At 43.5% G+C, this 19,670-nt stretch overlaps 1 protein-coding gene across 10 annotated transcripts in view; it reads right to left on the bottom strand.

Annotated features, from left to right (window-relative positions):
- Positions 1 to 19,670, bottom strand: part of NEDD4L (NEDD4 like E3 ubiquitin protein ligase) — a 250,903-nt gene that overhangs the window by 16,139 nt on the left and 215,094 nt on the right. For 6 of the 10 annotated variants that reach the window (XM_082241797.1, XM_082241792.1, XM_082241800.1 and 3 more), the window contains 7 exons: positions 18,062 to 18,262; positions 16,214 to 16,291; positions 14,606 to 14,660; positions 14,460 to 14,516; positions 10,435 to 10,493; positions 4,814 to 4,879; positions 2,665 to 2,894 (listed from right to left, as the gene is read on the bottom strand). In XM_082241797.1, coding sequence (XP_082097923.1) covers positions 2,665 to 2,894; positions 4,814 to 4,879; positions 10,435 to 10,493; positions 14,460 to 14,516; positions 14,606 to 14,660; positions 16,214 to 16,291; positions 18,062 to 18,262 — 746 coding nt within the window. The remainder of the gene's footprint in view (positions 1 to 2,664; positions 2,895 to 4,813; positions 4,880 to 10,434; positions 10,494 to 14,459; positions 14,517 to 14,605; positions 14,661 to 16,213; positions 16,292 to 18,061; positions 18,263 to 19,670) is intronic. The other 4 variants (XM_082241798.1, XM_082241799.1, XM_082241793.1 and 1 more) reach the window with 1 other exon arrangement.

Raw genomic sequence — 19,670 nt, 5'->3', positions numbered from 1 at the left:
TTTAAAAAAGAAGAAGAAAAAGAAAAGGATATAAGAAATTGGCATCACATCTGGCTGGCTTTCGCTTTTTGCCAAGCAGAACAATATTCCTTCAGAGATGTAGCTTATTTGATACACACACCGGGAACATGCAAGCTATTCATATCAAGCTAACAGACAGGAGCATTGTGTGACACCTTAAAGACCAACTGGTTTATTGTGTGTGCAGTCACTTTTCTGGTGCAGATGAGATAAACAAGCAAGATCCCGCTGCTATGTGCAGTAACTGTACTGATATTTTATACATGTTGAGCTTTCTTTATGTTACTGTAGGCTACGCATTCTTACATTTCAGTGTCTTTTCAGCCTCTTTCCCCCCTCTCTCTGTGCATACACACTTTATGCGTTTGATGAAGTAGGCAGAAGTCCATGGAAACTTATGGCGCACAAGTTAATGGTTAATCCTCTTTGAGTTTGCTGCAGCAGATTGACCCGGCTATCCCAGCATGAACTGGGAATATTTCCATTATTCACCTCCAGAGAAGGTGTGTATATTATTTTTCTGCCCAAGGGCCACACTGAAAGCTGACCACCCCTCTGAAGGCTACATGCGAGGCAGGAGTAGCCAAAAGGAGATAGGCCAAAATGACCCCTCCACACACAGTCACTGCCTGCAGAAACGGTGCTAAAGGAGGAAAATAGTTTATACCATTGCTGGTTCCCTTTCTAATCATTTATGAGGCCCTGGCCTCATTTGGTGCCCACAGCCAGCAAAAGGAAATCAGTGTGATAAATACAGACACTATTAATCCATTGTCTCAGCGTACTGAACCCATAAAGGGAAGTGATACAGGTATTGACGCCCTGCATGGAAAGTGTTTTCTGTAATCAATTATTCCATCTTTTAAGCAAGCTTTTTAGAGTTAACTGTAAGGCGGGACATTGAATTAACTGACCTAGAATGATTTAGAATGTGTGAAACCAAAGAGAGGGAGCAATTATAATTAAGGTTCCCTCATATTTGGTAAAGGGCAGTTAACAATTGACATAAATGTGAATCGCTCCTGTTTTTAATGCCATGATGTTATCGAGACGTCTTTTTACAGCACTGCTACCTGAGATCCTGTGAACTGCAGATGCCAACAACTGAATGAGGGACCTTCTGCAAGCCAAGCATGCTTTCCATCCTTCAGTTATGACCACTCCTCTTTCTCTGGCTACTTAGCTAAGCAAGGCCTTGTATATGTCCAGGTATCATCTCTGGATATGAACGTAGTTTTTATGGTTCTATCTTTACATTTGGTTTTTTATTTTTTGTCTCATGAGTGGGGAAGAGTTATAAAAGGAATGAATACTAAAGGTCTTCAATCAGGCATTCAGCCGATTCATATTCTATGTATTTGTGGGAGGGGAATTACTGTCCCGTTTTTATTATGTATTTTGTATTCTCATTTTGTATTTTTCTGTTTTCTGTTGTGAACTGCGCTGGGATCGTTGGGTGAAGGGCGATATACAAATTCAACAAACTAACAACAACAATAAAGGTATAGATGGGTGGAACAGAAAAAACAGCCATTGGGTGAAAATACAAATATGAATAGCACCAAATCAAATGCTGGCTGAACCACTGGTCTTAGCTCTCCACACCCACAAGCCGCCTTTTTTTTTTAAATAAAAAAATGTATTTATCCATTCATTTATCAGCTGCTTCCAATTATTATTATTATTATTATTTGAAAACCCATTCCAATAAGTGGAAGGGAATATCTTTTTGTAACATTGCGAGAGGATAACTATAAACAGTACCGCAAACTTGCAAATACTCCCTACCCCTCTTGATTTTGGAGAGAAACACTGGGATGTTTTGTTCTACACCAGGTATCTGCCTTCTCCCCTAAACTGTGTTTTAACACTTGGCTTCCATCCCCAGGTGTCACTTTAGAATTGCTCGATCATCTAGCACAGGCATCCCCAAACTCGGCCCTCCAGATGCTTTGGGACTACAACTCCCATCATCCCTAGCTAACAGGACCAGTGGTCAGCGATGATGGGGATTGTAGTCCCAAAATATCTGGAGGGCCAAGTTTGGGAGTGCCTGATCTAGCAGTAGCAACTCATGGCGACTCTCAACTTAGGCTGGGGTTACATTCTGTGAGCAGCGCATAAAGCCAAAATCCCGTGTAGTCTAAAAACATTGGGCTCAATGGCAGATAGGATTCCCAGAATCTTTTTCTCCAGACACCCACCCCTTTCTGCTCCCTTTTAATTTATAAACTTCTTTTTGCAAGCACATAAAGCTGAATGCACACAAGTTAAATGCACACAGGGTGCAAGTTATCTGTACAAAGCGAGGTCCAGCGCAAGGAGCCAGCCCCCATTAATTCTGTGTGGCTGGGAAGGAAAATCTTTCCAGCAAATTGAAATCAGACTACTTAATTTACCCTGGCAAGGAAAAGCAGGAGAAGCCAAGGGAGATCGATCATGTGCAGCAATCTTTGGTAAAGTGAACTGCTCAAAGTATAGTACAATACATCTAATTCAGCTCAATAACCAAATTATTTTTGCACAAGAACAAAAACGCACATTGAAAGACAGAAAAGATAAAACAAACTCCCTGGCAGGTCTTCGAGTGTATTGAATTATAAGACAATAAAAGGGAAAACACTTTGTATATGATGAACTTACGTTGCTGAATATTCAAAGAGGCCATAATACGGATTGAACATTTCTTTGGACAACAGGAAGAACCATTCTCTGGCCACACCGCCATAGTCAAGGCCCTTTTCCGACTCAAACTCTATCCAGAGCCTGGCTTTCAACACATCTGGTCTCTTCACCGACATGATTCTTCTATACGATTCTTCAAAAATGTTATTTCTGTGGAGTTTCATCTCAAATCTGTTTGGTATATCAGCCTTTGGGGAGAGAAAAGTATTTCAGTCACTGGGCTGAATGCATTTAACTTATCATTCCCTGCTTGTATCATTAAGAGGGGATAAAACACTTAAGAGCGTAAAATCGGACACAACGTCCTCTTCTATGATATATGGTGGCCAAACGCGGCCCATTTAGAGGTGGTTTGAAAACACATTGATAATATAGTCCTTTGATATAATATTAACTGGGAAAAGTGTAAGGAATGAAAAGAAGTATTTTTATAGGTTCCAGGGATCTTTCGCTGAAAATTGGGAACAGGGTTAGCTTTGAGCAACAAGGATAGTTCAGTCCATGATGCTAAATGTTGTACAATTCACATTTGAGCTAAAATGGTATTTCAGTGTACACCTACTCTGATTCTCTGCACTAGATGGGGCCAGAGATTCTGGGTGAGACCCACTGAGTAACGTAAGCCCACTGATATCTTAGTATGATTTTGTTTATTAGTTTATTTCCATTTATTAAATTTATATACCTCCCTTCATCACAAGATTTCGGTGGGGTGGGGGGTTCACATATAGCTATCACCTGCTGTATGTAAACATGTGCCGGAAATGTGCATCTAATATTCTAAAAGTCCCTCAGCTACATCATTATCACATTTTTAAAAATTGGTAATATGTTAACCTTAAACACTGATTTCGATGGAGGTCTAACTTGCAACCAATTTATGTAAGTTGCCTTGAGTCCTGGACTGGGAAAGAGCCATGATAAATATAAATATAAATATAAATATAAATAATAGGCAAAATCCCATTTAAAGTTCTGCTACAAACAACAGATCTTAAATGTAAAGGTAAAGGGTCCCCTGACCATTAGGTCCAGTCATGGCTGACTCTGGGGTTGCGGCGCTCATCTCGCTTTATTGGCCGAGGAAACTGGCGTACAGCTTCCGAGTCATGTGGCCAGCATGACTAAGCCGCTTCTGGAGAACCAGAGCAGCGCACGGAAACGCAGTTTACCTTCCTGCCGGAGTGGTACCTATTTATCTACTTGCACTTTGACGTGCTTTCGAACTGCTAGGTTGGCAGGAGCAGGGACCAAGCAATGGGAGCTCACCCTGTCCCAGGGATTCGAACCGCCGACTTTCTGATCGGCAAGTCCTAGGCTCTGTGGTTTAACCCAAAGCGCCACCCGTGTCCCATATCTTAAATGTAGTTACTATTTGATTTGGACTACAGTTTATCTACCTTACCCAATGATTTTGTGGGTTTGCATCTCTCTCCAGTTCACAAACCATCTCCATTCATTTCAATGGAAGGGGGAAACTACTTCACACAGGTATGTGCAGAGCTATAGACTCCACTTTAAGAAAACTTGAAAATCTACTTGCACACTAAATTGCACAGTTGTGGGGCTGGATCAGGACCAGCATCTTGAGAATGCTAATTGTTAGGCAATGCTTCCAGGGTTGGCCCCTCCATTTTGCCACCGGAGGCGAAACAGGAAAGTGCCACCCCCCCCCCCGAAGCCATGCTTATGGGGGATGGGTGGAGGTGTGTGCTTGAGTATTAGGAAGGGCTGAAGAATACCCATTATCTTCATTTCCCCCCCCTTTCCCTCCCCCTCCACATCTTAGAGGACAATTAAAAATGGTGGAGAGATCAGAACCCTCCCCCCTACCCAGTCCTTTTTGGAAACAGGACCCTTTGCCATGATTGAACAATTGAAAGGGCAAGTTTGCAAGATAAACACTGGGATATTGCTGGAAAGAGGATTGTGTGTGAAGTCCAGCCCCCTCCCAGCCACCACTGCCTGGCTCCTTCCAGCCCCTGCACACCACATCACGCATCATCAACCCCCCTCAAAAAATAAAAATATTCAAGTTGGTACCCCTGGTTCCTTCCAACTCCACACTTCTATGATTCTGAAGACTATCAGCTCCAACCATACTTACTGGTTTCTTTAACTTCTTCCTGAAGTAGTCGTACTTCTGCTTAAATTCTCTGGAATAAGGAACAGCCTGGAAGAAAGGCAAGTGCTATATGTTAGCAAGAAGCATCAACGGAAGATGTTCCCTGGCACTTTGCTTCCACCTCCTTCCTTTGCCCCTTCCGTTTCATGCCCTGCACAATTCATTCACCCCAAACCTAGCCAACGACTATGGCTTTTCTTCAAGCAGCCCATGATCATGGTGGTTGTGGTGGTGGTGGTTGTTATTGCTTCTATCTCATTATTCCTGCAAGGAATGCAGAGCGACATGCAAAGCCACCCAATCCACCCAAATTTTATCCTCACGAGGATCCTGTGAGATCGATCACGCTGACAGATAGTGGCTGAGTGGGGATTTTTGTCTTGGAACTTCCTCTCCTCATCCACTACATAGACCATGGGTAGGCAAACTAAGGCCCGGGGGCTGGCCCAATCGCCTTCTAAATCCGACCCGCGGACAGTCCAGGAATCAGCGTGTTTTTATATGCGTAGAATGTGTGCTTTTATGTAAAATGCATCTCTGGGTTATTTGTGGGGCATAGGAATTCGTTCATTTTTTGTTTCAAAATATAGTCCGGCCTCCTGCAAGGTCTGAGGGACAGTGGACCGGTCCCCTGCTGAAAAAGTTTGCTGACCCCTTACATAGATGAACAAGTGTGGACCAAGACATTTTGGTACCTGAAGCAAACTATAAAATGGTGCAACAGCCGCCAAGGAAGAAGGGGGTGAATAAAGATCTACATCAGAAACAAGTGGGGATGGAATAAAAATCTACTTTAGGAACAAAAAGGTGAGGGAATATCAACTTTGGGAACAAGCTTGGGGGGGGGGGAAATCATATTGACCTTACCCAATGGTTGAAGTGGGAATATTGGGGAGGGGGCTGCTTTGAATCATGCCAGGCAGGTGGAGACCTAAACAGCAGCCCCCAGAATTTCCTCCCTACCAGTGTGAGGAGTTACAGCAGCACCTGCGATTCACTGAGAGGTTTCTGCAGAGGTGAAATGGCAAAGGAGGTGCTGAGGAGGCCATTAAGGAGCGTGGCTGTTGCCATGGCAATGGCAGCAGCAGGCAATGCATCCTTTGGAGCTCAGATCTGCTGCCCCTGTGGATCCTGCTGCCTGAGGCAGCCGCTTCTCCTTGCCTCATGGGTGGTCCGGCCCTGAAGTAACTAGTCAAGGCAACATTAGGGGACTGTGGCATGTGGGTTAGTAAGTGGGACAAAATTCTGCTCGCAAGATGTCTTGCTAACACGTTTGCAGATTGCTAGCCAAGAGCAGATTTTCTGAAATAAAATACTCAAGCAAGATTAGCGACTAAGTTGCCCAGACGGACAGAGAGCTCGACATGATGATGTCCAGATTCTGTACGTGTGGCTATAAAAGAGGGTAGCTCCCCCCACCCTTTTGGAGGTAATTTGTGTAGGCCTTACATTCCCTATGCATGGGTGCAAACTGTGATGCTGTTAGGCTGCTGTTTAATGGAAAACATGAAAAACACCTGTGCTGATGAGTGATTTACAGTGGCCTCCCTTGAACTTTGATAGCTGACAGCCACATGACATCATGATTTCAGATGACTGACAGGGGGATGGTGCTGCCTTCCTGTCAAAGTTGGCCTGGGAGGGAGATACGGGTCTAACCCACTGGTGGGATCCAAGTCATTACCCCAACATAATGGGACTTCTCTAGCTGGCCATATAGTCAGGAATGGAAATTGTGGTCAAAAAAAGAGGTGTCAGGAACTGGAGCCCTACTGAATTCAACTAAACGCTTCCTAGAATATGTGTTTACGGTTACAACTGTAGGACATTCCGGACATTTGAAGGAATACGCATCTATTTTTAAACCATTGGCCTGTTTGGGCCTTTCCCACAGATTCTCTCTTGTCACCCCATTATAAATACAGTGATACCTCGGTTTCAGAACAGCCCTGTTTACGAACTATTCGGTTTATGAACTCCGCAAAATCGGAAATAGTGTCCCGGTTTGCGAACTTTAACTCAGTCTAAGAATGGAAGCCGAACAGTGGAAGGGCACCTTGGTTTAAGAACGGTTTCGGTTTAAGAATGGACTTCCGGAACGGATTAAGTTAGTAAACCGAGGTACCACTGTATACTACTGTATTCCAAATCCAAATTTTTCTAGTGCCAAAATAACCGGTCTTATTTATCAGGCATGCCAAATTAAGAAATATAGTCAAGTGTTCCTTCACTCATAGCACTGGGGTGACGGTGGGTTAAGAGCACATTTCCTGCTGCCTTGGAAATGCTTATTATTTTTTAATGAAGATTCAAAATCATCTTGTGGACTAGGAAACAAGTTTTGTCGTCTTGGATTGGGGAAGGAAAAGCTGGCCTGACATCGATCCAGAAGAGCAGAAGGGAGCACAGATGAAGCAGGCTCCTTCCAGGCCTGATGAAGCTGGAAGCATCCATCTGCTTGCTAACACAGTTTTCTCAGGAGACGAAACGCTTTTTGGAAGGGGATGTTTACTCACCAAAGCGCCACACTCTACAATCCGGCATTTTAAAAGAGAAATGCCAGGTCTCCAAATATAAAATGAATATCGACAAAGGGTAAATGGGTAAAATGGCTGTACGACTGCCAAGTTAAAATTTCTCTTCAGGGAACTGAAATAATATTTTTTTAAATCAGGAGACGGATTGGTTTTCTTGGGGGAAGGAATTAAGACATTCTTGAACTCTACAAAGAAGTCATAGTGTGATAAGATGCCAAGAGGAAGTTGGCTCCTTCAGATTTTGTGAGTTTGAATTACAGCAAATATGGAAGTTCTCCACTGTCATAACTTCGACTGTTTTCTTTTTTGCCTGATTTGAAACAGTATCCTGACACCATGCCATCAGTAAACCTGTTCCAGTTACACACATTTGTTGACCTGATCATCATCATCACCCAACATTTATGTGGTACCAAAATAATCACATCCATTGTCTCGGCAACTGTCACAACCAGCCTGTCAGCAGCACCCAAGCAAAATTGCTTCTATGCCAAGGACAAACATAACCCCCTCTTCCCAACCCTTTAAGTATTCCTTGTCTGTTTTTTAAAAACTGTTTTAGGTTGACTCTGAAAGATGGGAGGATGTTGTTGTTATTTAAATCCCGGTCTTCAGCCCAAAGGCCCAAAATATAATGAACAGCATATTGCAACAAAATACACAGTAGAGTACAATTACCGGTAAACGCCATAAATCAATCAGCAAGCAAGACAATATAGAGAAGCAGAATCATAACAGAAAAGGGCCAAAACAAAATCTTCCTGAGCTAACGGCTGCTCTCACCAATCCTATATCCCTTATACACAGGGACTAGAAACCTGACCAAAAAATTAATACTTTAAAAAAGCTTGCCCAGCTGGAAGTATTAAGGGTCCTCTTGCCCACACAATCATTCTAACTATTTAGGGGTTCAAGACAAGCAACTGATTAACTGCCAAAGAGCATTTGTTTTGAAAAAGAAAAACTACGATTACTTACAAGATTAACAGTTGCCACAAATTGAAAAAATCCACCACCCTGTCTCATGCTTTCTAGACAATTCACCCCCCCCCAAAAAAAAAAGCTTGGGATAACAAACCAGTTCCCTTGGTTTAAGCTCTGCAAGCTTCTGACTGCTGGATTTGTTATATATAGTTAGGCATGGCAGTGCAATCTAACTGTATACTCTTATTAGAAGCAGATAGATCCTGCCGGGATATCATCTGGTCGTGTTATACACACACACACACATTCTCTCTCAAGAAACAAAGAACAAAGACTGTGGGGAGCACATGATTGCAGTTAGAATAAAATAAACAGAAGGTTCAGTCCACTTTTACAGACATCTGTTACTGAGGATTCTTTCCAGCTCGTGTAGCCTGAGGATCTGAGCACTTGCAAAATGGATCCTTGGCTCTTCATGTTTATTAAAATCAGGCAGAGTTGGGTTTTTGATCCAGACGTCAGAGGTTGCCAATGCATCTTTGAGTGCAAGCTTGTTCCCAGTTGCCCTGATGAAGTTGGCCACTGTTCGAAAAGTCAAGTTCCACCCTGCTTTAACAGGCAACTTTAGAAAGCTCTCCTTTGACGGAGGTGTTTAAGCAGAGGCTAGACAGCCACCTGTCACGGACAGAGCGGTTGCACCCTGCATTGGTGGCTCCTACATTAAGTGGGAAGATCGCTACCAGGGTCCTTTTTTAACTCTATAGTTCTGTTGTCGTTTAGTCATGTCTGACTCTTCGTGACCGCATGGACCAGAGCACGCCAGGCCCTCCTGTCTTCCACTGCCTCCCACAGTTTGGTCAAACTCATGCTGGTAGCTTCGAGAACACTATTCAACCATCTCGTCCTCTGTCGTCCCCTTCTCCTTGTGCCCTCCATCTTTCCCAACATCAGGGGCTTTTCCAGGGAGTCTTCTCTTCTCACGAGATGGCCAAAGTATTGGAGCCGCAGCTTCAGGATCTGTCCTTCCAGTGAGCACTCAGGGCTGATTTCCTTCAGAATGGAGAGGTTTGATCTTCTTGCAGTCCATGGGACTCTCAAGAGTCTCCTCCAGCACCATAATTCAAAAGCATCAATTCTTTGGCGATCAGCCTTCTTTGTGGTCCAGCTCTCACTTCCATACATCACTACTGGGAAAACCATAGCTTTAACTATATTGACCTTTGTTGGCAAGGTGATGTCTCTGCTTTTTTCTCTAGTTCTAGTTTGGATAATTTTCACCCAGTATCCAAAACTACCTATTTCTGAGGAAGGGATTGGAGAAGGTGCCTGCTCTCTCATGTCTATAGGCAGTCTTGGATGATATTATTTATTGGATGCGTTCCAGTCTGGCTTCTAGTTTTATTTTGAGTCACTCTTACACTAAGGAATGAATAGGCAAAATACAACCCTGTTTGATACCACTTACTATGGTACCTGCGCCTCCTCTCTGAGCTGGAGGCATCGTGTTATAATGGAAAGGGTCCTTTCTGGGGGGAATGGGCTTCACAACATGGTGCTGGGGGACTTTTTGCTCCATTTCATGCCTCAAGGTTCCATCTTGTCCTCCATGCTTCTAAGTATCTGTATTAAATTGCTGCAAGGAGTCATTCGGTCATTTCATCTGGAGTGCCACCAGTATGCAGTTGACACGCACAGAACCACCTCTCCTTTTCATCTGCTAACCCTCAAGGTGGCTTTCGAAACCCCAGGACGAATTTAATGGCAATTGCTCTTGCCAGATGGAACAATTCTCCCTCTGCTCCCCACCCCACTGTTCTGGGGGCAACTCCCAACACCCTTCAAAGCCAATTGCAGGTAGCACAGAGGGCACTGGAGAAGTGGAAGAAAAGGCTTGTTGCACTAGCAGAATTGCTTGTGTGTAGTGGAATCGAGCCCCCTGAATAGGTATTGATATGATTGATATGATTGGCTGATGAACAGATGATGAAAAAGAAGCCAAGAGCCGATAATGAGAAAAGTGGGTGGGCAGTTTTCCTTCAAAGCAAGCAGGACTATTTTGCTCACAATGATCCTCAGGGTGACAGCTGCCAATCACAGATGCCTCAACTCAAATTTATACAAAACTCTCCATTCAGTACTTACTGGACCAGTAATAGCAGGATTCTGCAGTCTGGGGTCTTCCCACTGGGTAATTTTATTATCTGTAAGTTAACAAGAGAAACCGCAACATAAGTTCTCTTCCAGAATTCTTTTTACATCCAAACTGAGATTTAAAACAACAACAAAACATTCCTCTTCTTGCCTATCTCTTTATAACTACATTCTGCAGTGTTAGGGGGGAATTATGAACACCCCATCCATTAAATCCCCCATCACAATTGTTTAGTGGGAAACATCCATTCAAAAATGCAACTACCATCTATAATCTAGCACTTCATTAGTTAACAGACTTTATAGTATCACATATACAAATTATAAACCCCTCTTTCCAGGGATTTATAATTTGTCTTCCGCTCAGATTAGATATGCAAAAATGCAGACTAATGAACTGCTCCAAACACCTGACTAAATTTACAGTGCAAATGGATTCTATGTTTCTCTGAGGATGACTTATTTAAAAACTACTTCCGGGATAGACATTAGGGCTATCCCACTAGCTCATAAATGTCAGGACGGACGGCTGGAATGAAATGCTAGAGGGAAAGAGTGGGATGGGTAAAGCCCTAGAGAATGGAGGAGGTTAGAAATGGAGGAGGTTAGAAACCTGTTTGATTTGTTTTGTTTGTCAAATTCAGAGTAGACTTAATTAGAACCCTTAAAATATCAATTCAGTTATAGGTTTTTTAAAGCTGTCCTGCTATTGCATAGCGCATGGGAGACAATCCTATGGAGAGAGAGAGAAACGGAAAAAACCTGGAGCAGGCAGCTATTGGGGTATATGCACTGTTGGGGAGAAAGCTAGATGAAGACAAGAGGGCTGTATGTGTTGGGAAACAGCTTTGTGAAGAAGAAAGGCATTTCAGAACCTATGGCATGAATTATAAAGGTATCTCCTGCCCACATAGAGGAAATTTAGGAATATGTATATATAAAATCTCTCTCTCTCTCTCAGCACAATTATATTTTGTGGCCTGTCCTGGGTCTGGAATCTGACCACTGTGTATATGAGGAACATTCCTCAACGGCCTTAGGCTCCCCAACCTGGAGGGAAAAGTACCATTTAGGATGGTGGCAAGATCAACTCGTATGTCTGAAGTTCTCACAAGCCCATATAGACTTTAAATCAAGACTCTGAAATGCAGAGACTTCATTTATATATGGGTGCTCTCAGTGTCTAAGGTGACTGTGTCTGTTTTTTGTTTGAGTGCGTGTCACATATTAAGACTGTGTACAAGTCTGTGCAACCCTTTGGAAGGAATGTGTTTGTATGTTTTGGGGTACACCAAAGCTGGGGTGGGTGCAGTGTGACGAGTCTGATTTATGTTGCAAGCCTATGTGTAAAAGAGTGGAGAAGCTTTCCTTAATATCCTTTTGCCATCCTGTTGTGTTCGTGAAGCAGCTTAAGGCACGAGGCCTAGCCTTCCAAAGGGTGACATGAGGGTCCTAATAGGTAAAGGTAAAGGGACCCCTGACCATTAGGTCCAGTCATGACCGACTCTGGGGTTGCGGCGCTCATCTCGCTTTATTGGCCGAGGGAGCCGGCGTACAGCTTCCGGGTCATGTGGCCAGCATGACTGAGCCGTTTCTGGCGAACCAGAGCAGCGCATGGAGTGGTACCTATTTATCTACTTGCACTTTGATGTGCTTTCGAACTGCTAGGTTGGCAGGAGCAGGGACCAAGCAACGGGAGCTCACCCCATGGCGGGGATTCGAACCACCGACCTTCTGATCAGCAAGTCCTAGGTTCTGTGGTTTAACCCACAGCGCCACTCGCGTCCCTTTGAGGGTCCTAATACAAGCAAGCAATTGTAAATACTGAACTAGGGGGAAACACAGAATCATAGAATTGTAGAGTTGGAAGGGACCACAAGAGTCATCTAGTCTAGCCCCCTGCAATGCAGGAATCTTTTTGCCCAACGCGGGGCTCAAACCCACGACTTTGAGATTAAGAGCCTCATGCTCTACCAACTGAGCTAACAGTCCTGGGGATTATTTGTGGCTCTTTTAAAGTTCAAAAACTGCAGCAATAGTAGTCATAAGTAGGAAAGCATTGCCTTTGGGAACGTATTTACAGACTTTTACTATCTAACACACGTTAAGTGATAACAGAACACAAGTGCAATTTTAGGCTCTCAGAAACAATATACCCTTTGGCAGCCCACAAACACACAAAATTAGGGAGTGGGAATCATGGCAGAACTGTTAAAATAACTTGACCATAGAGCTCACTGATATGGCTTCTTTAAGCATAAATGTATGTTTTAATAATAATAATTATAATTTTATTATTTATACCCTGCCCATCTGGCTAGGTTTCTCCAGCCACTCTGAGCGGCCCCCAACAGTAATATTTATTTATTTATTTATTTATTTGCAAAAGAAATCACTGCAGAACGGTGTGGATGGAAGCATACACTACACGAACATGGCAACGTTTTTCTGCACTGCTTGACCTTTCAGAAACTGAGGACAGCTTTATCACAGAGAAACTGCAAACGGCTCAATTTCTGCCCTTTGCCTGTTGGTAAAGTAGGCAGAGTTGCTTGAAACCGTGATGGACGCAAGAAGGGCTTTGACTGAAATAAACATCCTTGTGGGATTGGGTTGGAGTAGACGATCCTTGGGATCCTTTTCCAATTCTACAATTCTATGATTCCATGGCACAGCTGCGTATGCATGTGGCTTACTTAAGGGACCATAGGTATGAAGTAGCCTCCTAAGAACTTCCAACACCCATAAGGAATAATAGAATCATAGAACTGTAGAGCTGGAAGGGGTCGAATGTACTCCAACCTCAGGCAATGCAGGAATATTATGCTCAACAGGGGAGTGAGTTGGTTTTAAAGCCTTGGCGACGGCAAACGACCATTTCATCACCCTGTACCCAGATTTTGATGCTTGGGGTACCATGTATTCCTGGGGCTGCCACAAAAAGCAGTTATTTAGAATTGAGAGTGGCAACAAATCAATGCTTAGGATGCAGTGTACCCCAAGCTTCAGCACTGAAGACATATTATACTGGAACAGGTGGAAGATACACAGAATTAAGGGGTAACTGGCGACTTTAAGCTTCAGTTTCTTAGTTAAATACAGGTGTTCTCCCCCCCCCCCCACAAAAATGGGCCAATCTAGTTCTGAAAGTGTATGAATTCTATTCCTTATACTAAAGCCACAATACTACTTAAAAGCTATTCATGCACTTGCAAAATACTTAAACTACTTTACGCAAGCAGTTTAACTGAGAATAAAAACCTGGCACCATACAACTATGGATACGTCTAGTGGTTAATTCTATGGAGTTCCAAGGAAAACATAGAACACAACAATGGCACATTGATATTTTTTTAAACAAAAGTTAATTTTACAAGTTCAATACTACTTTCTTCTGTTTCCCCCTTTTTTTAATCTCAAGAAGATATTTAATGAGCAATATGTATTCATGAAGATATAAAGAAAAAAAATCACAAACACTCCCAGCCCAGCGGAAGAACAAATTATTTCTGTTGCCAGTTGATAGTCAAAACACAACAAAGACCCACACACTTGTTCAGAGGTGCTGTAATAGGACAGGGTCTACAATGAAACACCATTTACACTGGAACTTCAAGGAACAGAAGTGTAGAGAGATTAACAGGGAGAGTGCAAGATTAACATGCCACAAATAGAAAATAAGGTCAGAACTGGCATTGCCCCAAGACCTCCTTTTGAGTAATTTGTGGGGGGGGAAGATTCTATTGAAAATTTCTTCCACTGCCTACATAGACAGACTCGTGGCTACATCATTATTTTTTCTTCTCATCTTATTTTCTATTCCTAGAGTGTGCTTTCGTTTATTAATAAGTGCATATAAGCCATGGGATCCATCCACAACACCAAAAAATAAAAAAAATCCAAAGAAGTTCAACAAAAACAACCACAAAGAAGAAATGTTAATGCTTCACAAGATCAAATAGGGACAAAGCTTGATGAGCCAATTAAAAGCAAGCTTTTGGTGAATTATACAGTACCGTAGGAAGGCACTAATTCTCGGGTATGAATGTCGCCACATATCAACACCTGGCTTCCTAAATGAAGAGTAAAATTACAAAGCTTTCACTTCAATATTGATTACCTCCCTTCATCTACTTGCCGTAGAACCTGTGTGCCTACTTACTATGGTCTATATAAAACGTTCTTCCATCCAAATGTATCCTTTCCTCCCAACCAGGCTGTAATTAAAGAAAAAAAATAAACAAATAAACAAAACAACATCAGCAGGAGAATGAATATTTATTGATGTACTAATGTGCACTTATTTCAAGCAGGCAAACCTATCTTCTTCTCCCTTTAAGAACGCTCCACGTTGGTATATACAGTTGTTCTGAGGTTCGGTTTTGCATTCTGAGCCATGTGCGATCCGAGGAACGCATGGCTCTCTTGCACACAATGGGTACCACCTATTCCAGGGAAGGGAACCAGATTGCGCATACCAAATGGTGATATGTGAATCTGGTTCTTTCCCATCAAACCAACGGACAGGGAGAATGTCCAAGCCAAACAGAAGCTGCTTTCGTTCCTGGAGAATGAATGGATTCTAGGTCTGGACACAGGTGTTCCCAACAACAAAGCCTCCATTGCAGTCAACATTGCCAGAGTTGAGAAAGACAGAGAGGGCATGCGCTGCAACCTGAAGGTTCCAGATTTGGCCCCTGGCTTCTCTACTCTCAGGGAGCAGGGCTCAGAAATGCTTCTGATGTGGGAGGGCTGCTTGCAGTCAGAACTGACAGTACGGTCGTACCTCGGAAGTCAAACAGAATCCGTTCCGGAAGTCCATTTGACTTCCGAAACGGAAGCTCCTGCAGCCAATCGGAAGCCGCGGAAGCCTTGTCGGATGTTCAGCTTCCAAAAGAACATTCGAAAACAGGAACACTCACTTCCGGTTCTCGACCGTTCAGGAGCTGGAACGTTTGACTCCCAAGGCGTTCGGGAGCTGAGTTACGACTGTATGGCGCTAAGGATAAACCCACATTCTGACTCATGTTAAGGCAGCTTCTTAGAATAGTTTTATTCTTAGCCTTTAGAATAGGGGCACGTACAAATGGAACACAACACAGCTTTTCCCAGGAGGTAAACATAGTATATGTGTTGGGGTGGGGGAAGAGGCCGCTGAGAGCAACAAAATCGGTTCTCTTGTTTCTTATTACCAGAATGCAAACCAGTGGCATCTTCATACAATCCTACAAACTCTCTGCCTCTCAGAGGACAGTCTGAAATGCAAAGTTGTCATTTACTCATGTAAATTAAAGCCACGAAGCAGACTCTCTGTTCACGCTGCAGAAAAGAATCCAGCCATTAAGCTGGATTTGAGAAGGCCTATGAAAGAACAGGGGAGAATAATATGTACATATATACATATCTCCATCAGCAGGCTGAGAATGTATTATGAAATGAGTCATATTCCCTAATGATGATATTTTCAAGTCTTCCCTCTCTTTAAAACCTAACTTTAAAACCCAATCCAGAGACTGTGCAGTGATTTAACCTTCAGCGAAGGCTACGTTTGTCCTTTCGTATGCCACAGCTAAATGGGCAGGCATCGCAGCCAAGCAGTCAAGTGACTGGACACTTCAAAAGTGCTGTTAGAAAGACTCTGGGGGACACGTTTTTGTTCACAGTAAAGCAGCAGGTACAACAGACACAACCGCCACCGCACACAAATCTATCCACACATGCAGCAAGCGTCTAGATCAAACTGTACAAACATATGAAGGTGGATACTTACAGGAAGGGGACCTAAGTCATTAGGGTTTAAAGCAGCTTTTGAACGCAGGTGCACTGGGAATTTCAGCCGCGGATCTTCCTGTAATTGCAAGCAAGTTGCTGTAAGAACGCCATAGCTTGGATCTGCATGCACATCCATTTCATATTTAAACCTTTACTCGGGCCTCTCCTATCAAAGCCATTTCTTCACGAATTCTTTGACTCAGAGAAGAAGTAGTCACTTTGTATACTGAACCTTGCAACCCACTATTGCATTTGCGGTGTAACGCAAACCACGTACACAACTATTTTGAAGGAATGTTTTCTTTAGGAGTGCATAGTTCAAATGAGCAGATGCAAACCGTTTTCAACAGTAACTCGTGCAACTGTTTTAGCTTCTTCCCCCTTCTCATGGAAACAACATTCCTTATAGCTGATTAGCAAATTGCATGCTGAACTTTCAAGCAACCTATTAAATAATGTACAGTGGTACCTCGGGTTACATATGCTTCAGGTTACATATGCTTCAGGTTATGGACTCCGCTAACCCAGAAATAGTACCCTGGGTTAAGAACTCTGCTTCAGGATGAGAACAGAAATTGTGCGGCGGCAGCAGGAGGCCCCATTAGCTAAAGTGGTGCTTCAGGTTAAGAACAGTTTCAGGTTAAGAACAGACCTCTGGAACGAATTAAGTATGTAACCGGAGGTACCACTGTAATGGGCTTTGTTCAAACCTTATAGCTAGAAATCTCACACCTGGCTTTTGGTATATCTCTAAGGGCTGCAACTCTAAATCTACTTAGCTGGCAGTAAGACCCAATGAATTTATGACTAGATAGGATTTCAGCCTATTAAAACCTACAGGGTTCTATGCAGCTGGGCAGAGGTTTGCAGTTTATTTTCTGCTATGAAGTTTCACTCCGTCTCAATTATTCTGGAGAAGGCCAGATATGCAGGCTGATATTGTAACACCTTTTTTTTTATTTCCGGTGTCTGGAGGAGCCCAGGAGGCTGAATGTGAGGCAGAAGGATTGGGAGAGTTGCTATCAGTGAGCATTTACAATGCTTAGCTAGCTAGACCAATGGTCTGACTTGATATGAAGGCAGCCTTCTATGCCAATAAGAGCATAACAGAAAGCAGCACGGCAGGATCCAGAGAGAAGCTTTTGAAGATGGCGTTGTGTGTGCAGAGATCACAGAGATAACAAGAATTATGGAACTGTAGAGTTGGAAGGGACCATGAGGGTCATCTAGTCAAACCCATTGCAACGCAGGAATCTTTTGCTCGACAAGGGCTCAAACCCATGACCCTGAGATTTAAGAGTATTGTGCTCTACCAACTGAACTATCCCTGGATGTAAAAGACGACATCTAGAGAGCAAAGCAAATGAGTTCAGAATGCACCGTAAGCTCCTTAGGGAAAGGACATGTCTTTTATATATATATTCATTCTCTAAAATGCCAAGTACCGTGGCCTAGCAACAATAATAATAATTGACTGGAGAAGTTGGAGAAACTGTCTATTTTCAGCACAGAGCATACAATATAGGGTTATAGGGCAAAAGCTTTAAAGCATAATGTGCGTCCACTGAGCTGCTGCTAAGGAGAACATAATATTTAAAATTCCATGGAGTAGCTTATCAGAAAAAAAACATTACAGGCTGAAACGATAGTTCAAAAAAGAAACAAGTGTAGAAGCCGCCTGTAGACTACCCTCTACTGAATTCTGCTGAAATATACTGTGGTATCTCCCCATTCCCTGCTGCTTCCACCCCAACTTTCATATGTTTTCTGGTCTCTGTTGCTAAGCCCTGTACACACACCCCAGGTCCCCCGCAAAAGAGATGCACACATTTGGAATTCCTCTTACCCATGTAGTGGTCTTTGTGTTGTGATCGATAAAGAAAGGTCTGCCATTGGGTGCTATTCGCATCTCCCAGCCAGGAGGTAAGAAGCTTTGCGTCAACTTATGCTGTGGTTTTGGAGAATTGTAGGGAGAAGGCTGCGGAGATTGCGGGTTAGAAAGGGTGTCCTTCACAGCTCTTCGCACGGGAGAGTCCTTGATCAGTCCCTGTGGGAAGAAGCAGCGTTAAGAATCAAGATGGTCATCTTAAAGTGTGAAAGATGCCAGGTTAATTTTTTTTAAAAAATTCATTATTACATTTCTATCCCACTTCGAAGGAGCTGACGGTGGCAAGCACTCTTCTCTGCCTCTCCATTTAATCCTCACAATAACCCTGTTCAGTAGGTTAGGATAGGGCTCAGCAACCTAAGGCCCATGGGCCACAAAAGGCCCACAAGGGCCGTTTAACCGGTCCATGAGCTGCCTCCAAACCAAGCCGCCCACTCGGCGAGTCCTTGCGCGCTGCATTAAACCGGCGCGGTGCGGGGACTCCCTTCTGCAGCACCGGAAATCGCATCTGCGCAGACACCGAAAATGGCAGGTGCGCGCACTCACACGCATGCGATTCGGCCCATGGAGGGACCTCCGCTGGAGTGAACCGGCCCAGGCGGGGTAAACCTTGCTGCCCCTGGGTTAGGCTAAGAGACTGGCCCCAAGGTTACCCAGTGGACTTTTATGTCGCTGAGTGGGGATTTGAACCCAGGTCTCCCAGGTTCTAGTCCAGTGCACTAACCACTACACCGCAGAGATCTTCACTTGGTATAAAAGGATTGAAAGCACATAATCATCCCCATTGCCTGGAAATCAGCCATTATTCCTTGTCTAATGCACTTTAAACATGTGGACGTGCAATAAGCACAGACACACACACACACACACACAGTTATTATTGTGGTTAGGCTGAGACAGATGCAGAAGACAGTGCAAGCCCCGAATCTCACCTTCCGAGGGCATACCCTTTTGGGAAGCAGGTGAGGAGAAACCCAAAACTCCCACCACAATGCAATCCCATCACCCCAAAATCCGCAGCATAGGTATTTCAATGCACTAGAGCAATGATGGCCAAACTTGGCCCTCCAGCTGTAATGGGACTACAACTCCCATCATCCCAAGGTAACAGGACCAGTAGTCAGGGATGATGGGAATTGTAGTCTCAAAACAGCTGGAAGGCCAAGTTTGGCCATCACTGCATTACAGCATCAGCCTGCCTTTTCTTACCAAGTATAACGCCACAATTTTAACCAAACGCTCAGAAACCACAGCATGAAAAGGAAAATAAAAGCAATGGTTTATCTTTAAGGAAGAAGGGAGCGGGGACGAGACTGAGGAGAGGAGTTCATTCCGGCCATTTTTCCAGAGCCCCAAATCCTCTCTCCCCTCCCTCCCTCCCTTCTTTATTTGACTTCTTACTTGCTGTTCACCATAAGGCCCCAAAAGTGGGTTGCAGCAATGAAATATGCAATTACAAAACAAACGGAACAATTACAACCATAAAACAAGAAAAGAGCAAAAACAAATAAAAGCAATTCCATATATAAAACAATTAAAACAAAAAACCCCTTCCTGATCTTACCAC

This window comes from Podarcis vaucheri (genome assembly GCF_965113315.1).
Source record: "Podarcis vaucheri genome assembly, chromosome: 11".
NCBI classification, from domain to species: Eukaryota; Metazoa; Chordata; class Lepidosauria; order Squamata; family Lacertidae; genus Podarcis; species Podarcis vaucheri.
Note: the sequence above shows the minus strand (reverse complement) of the source record. Positions and strands in the feature narration are given on the sequence as shown.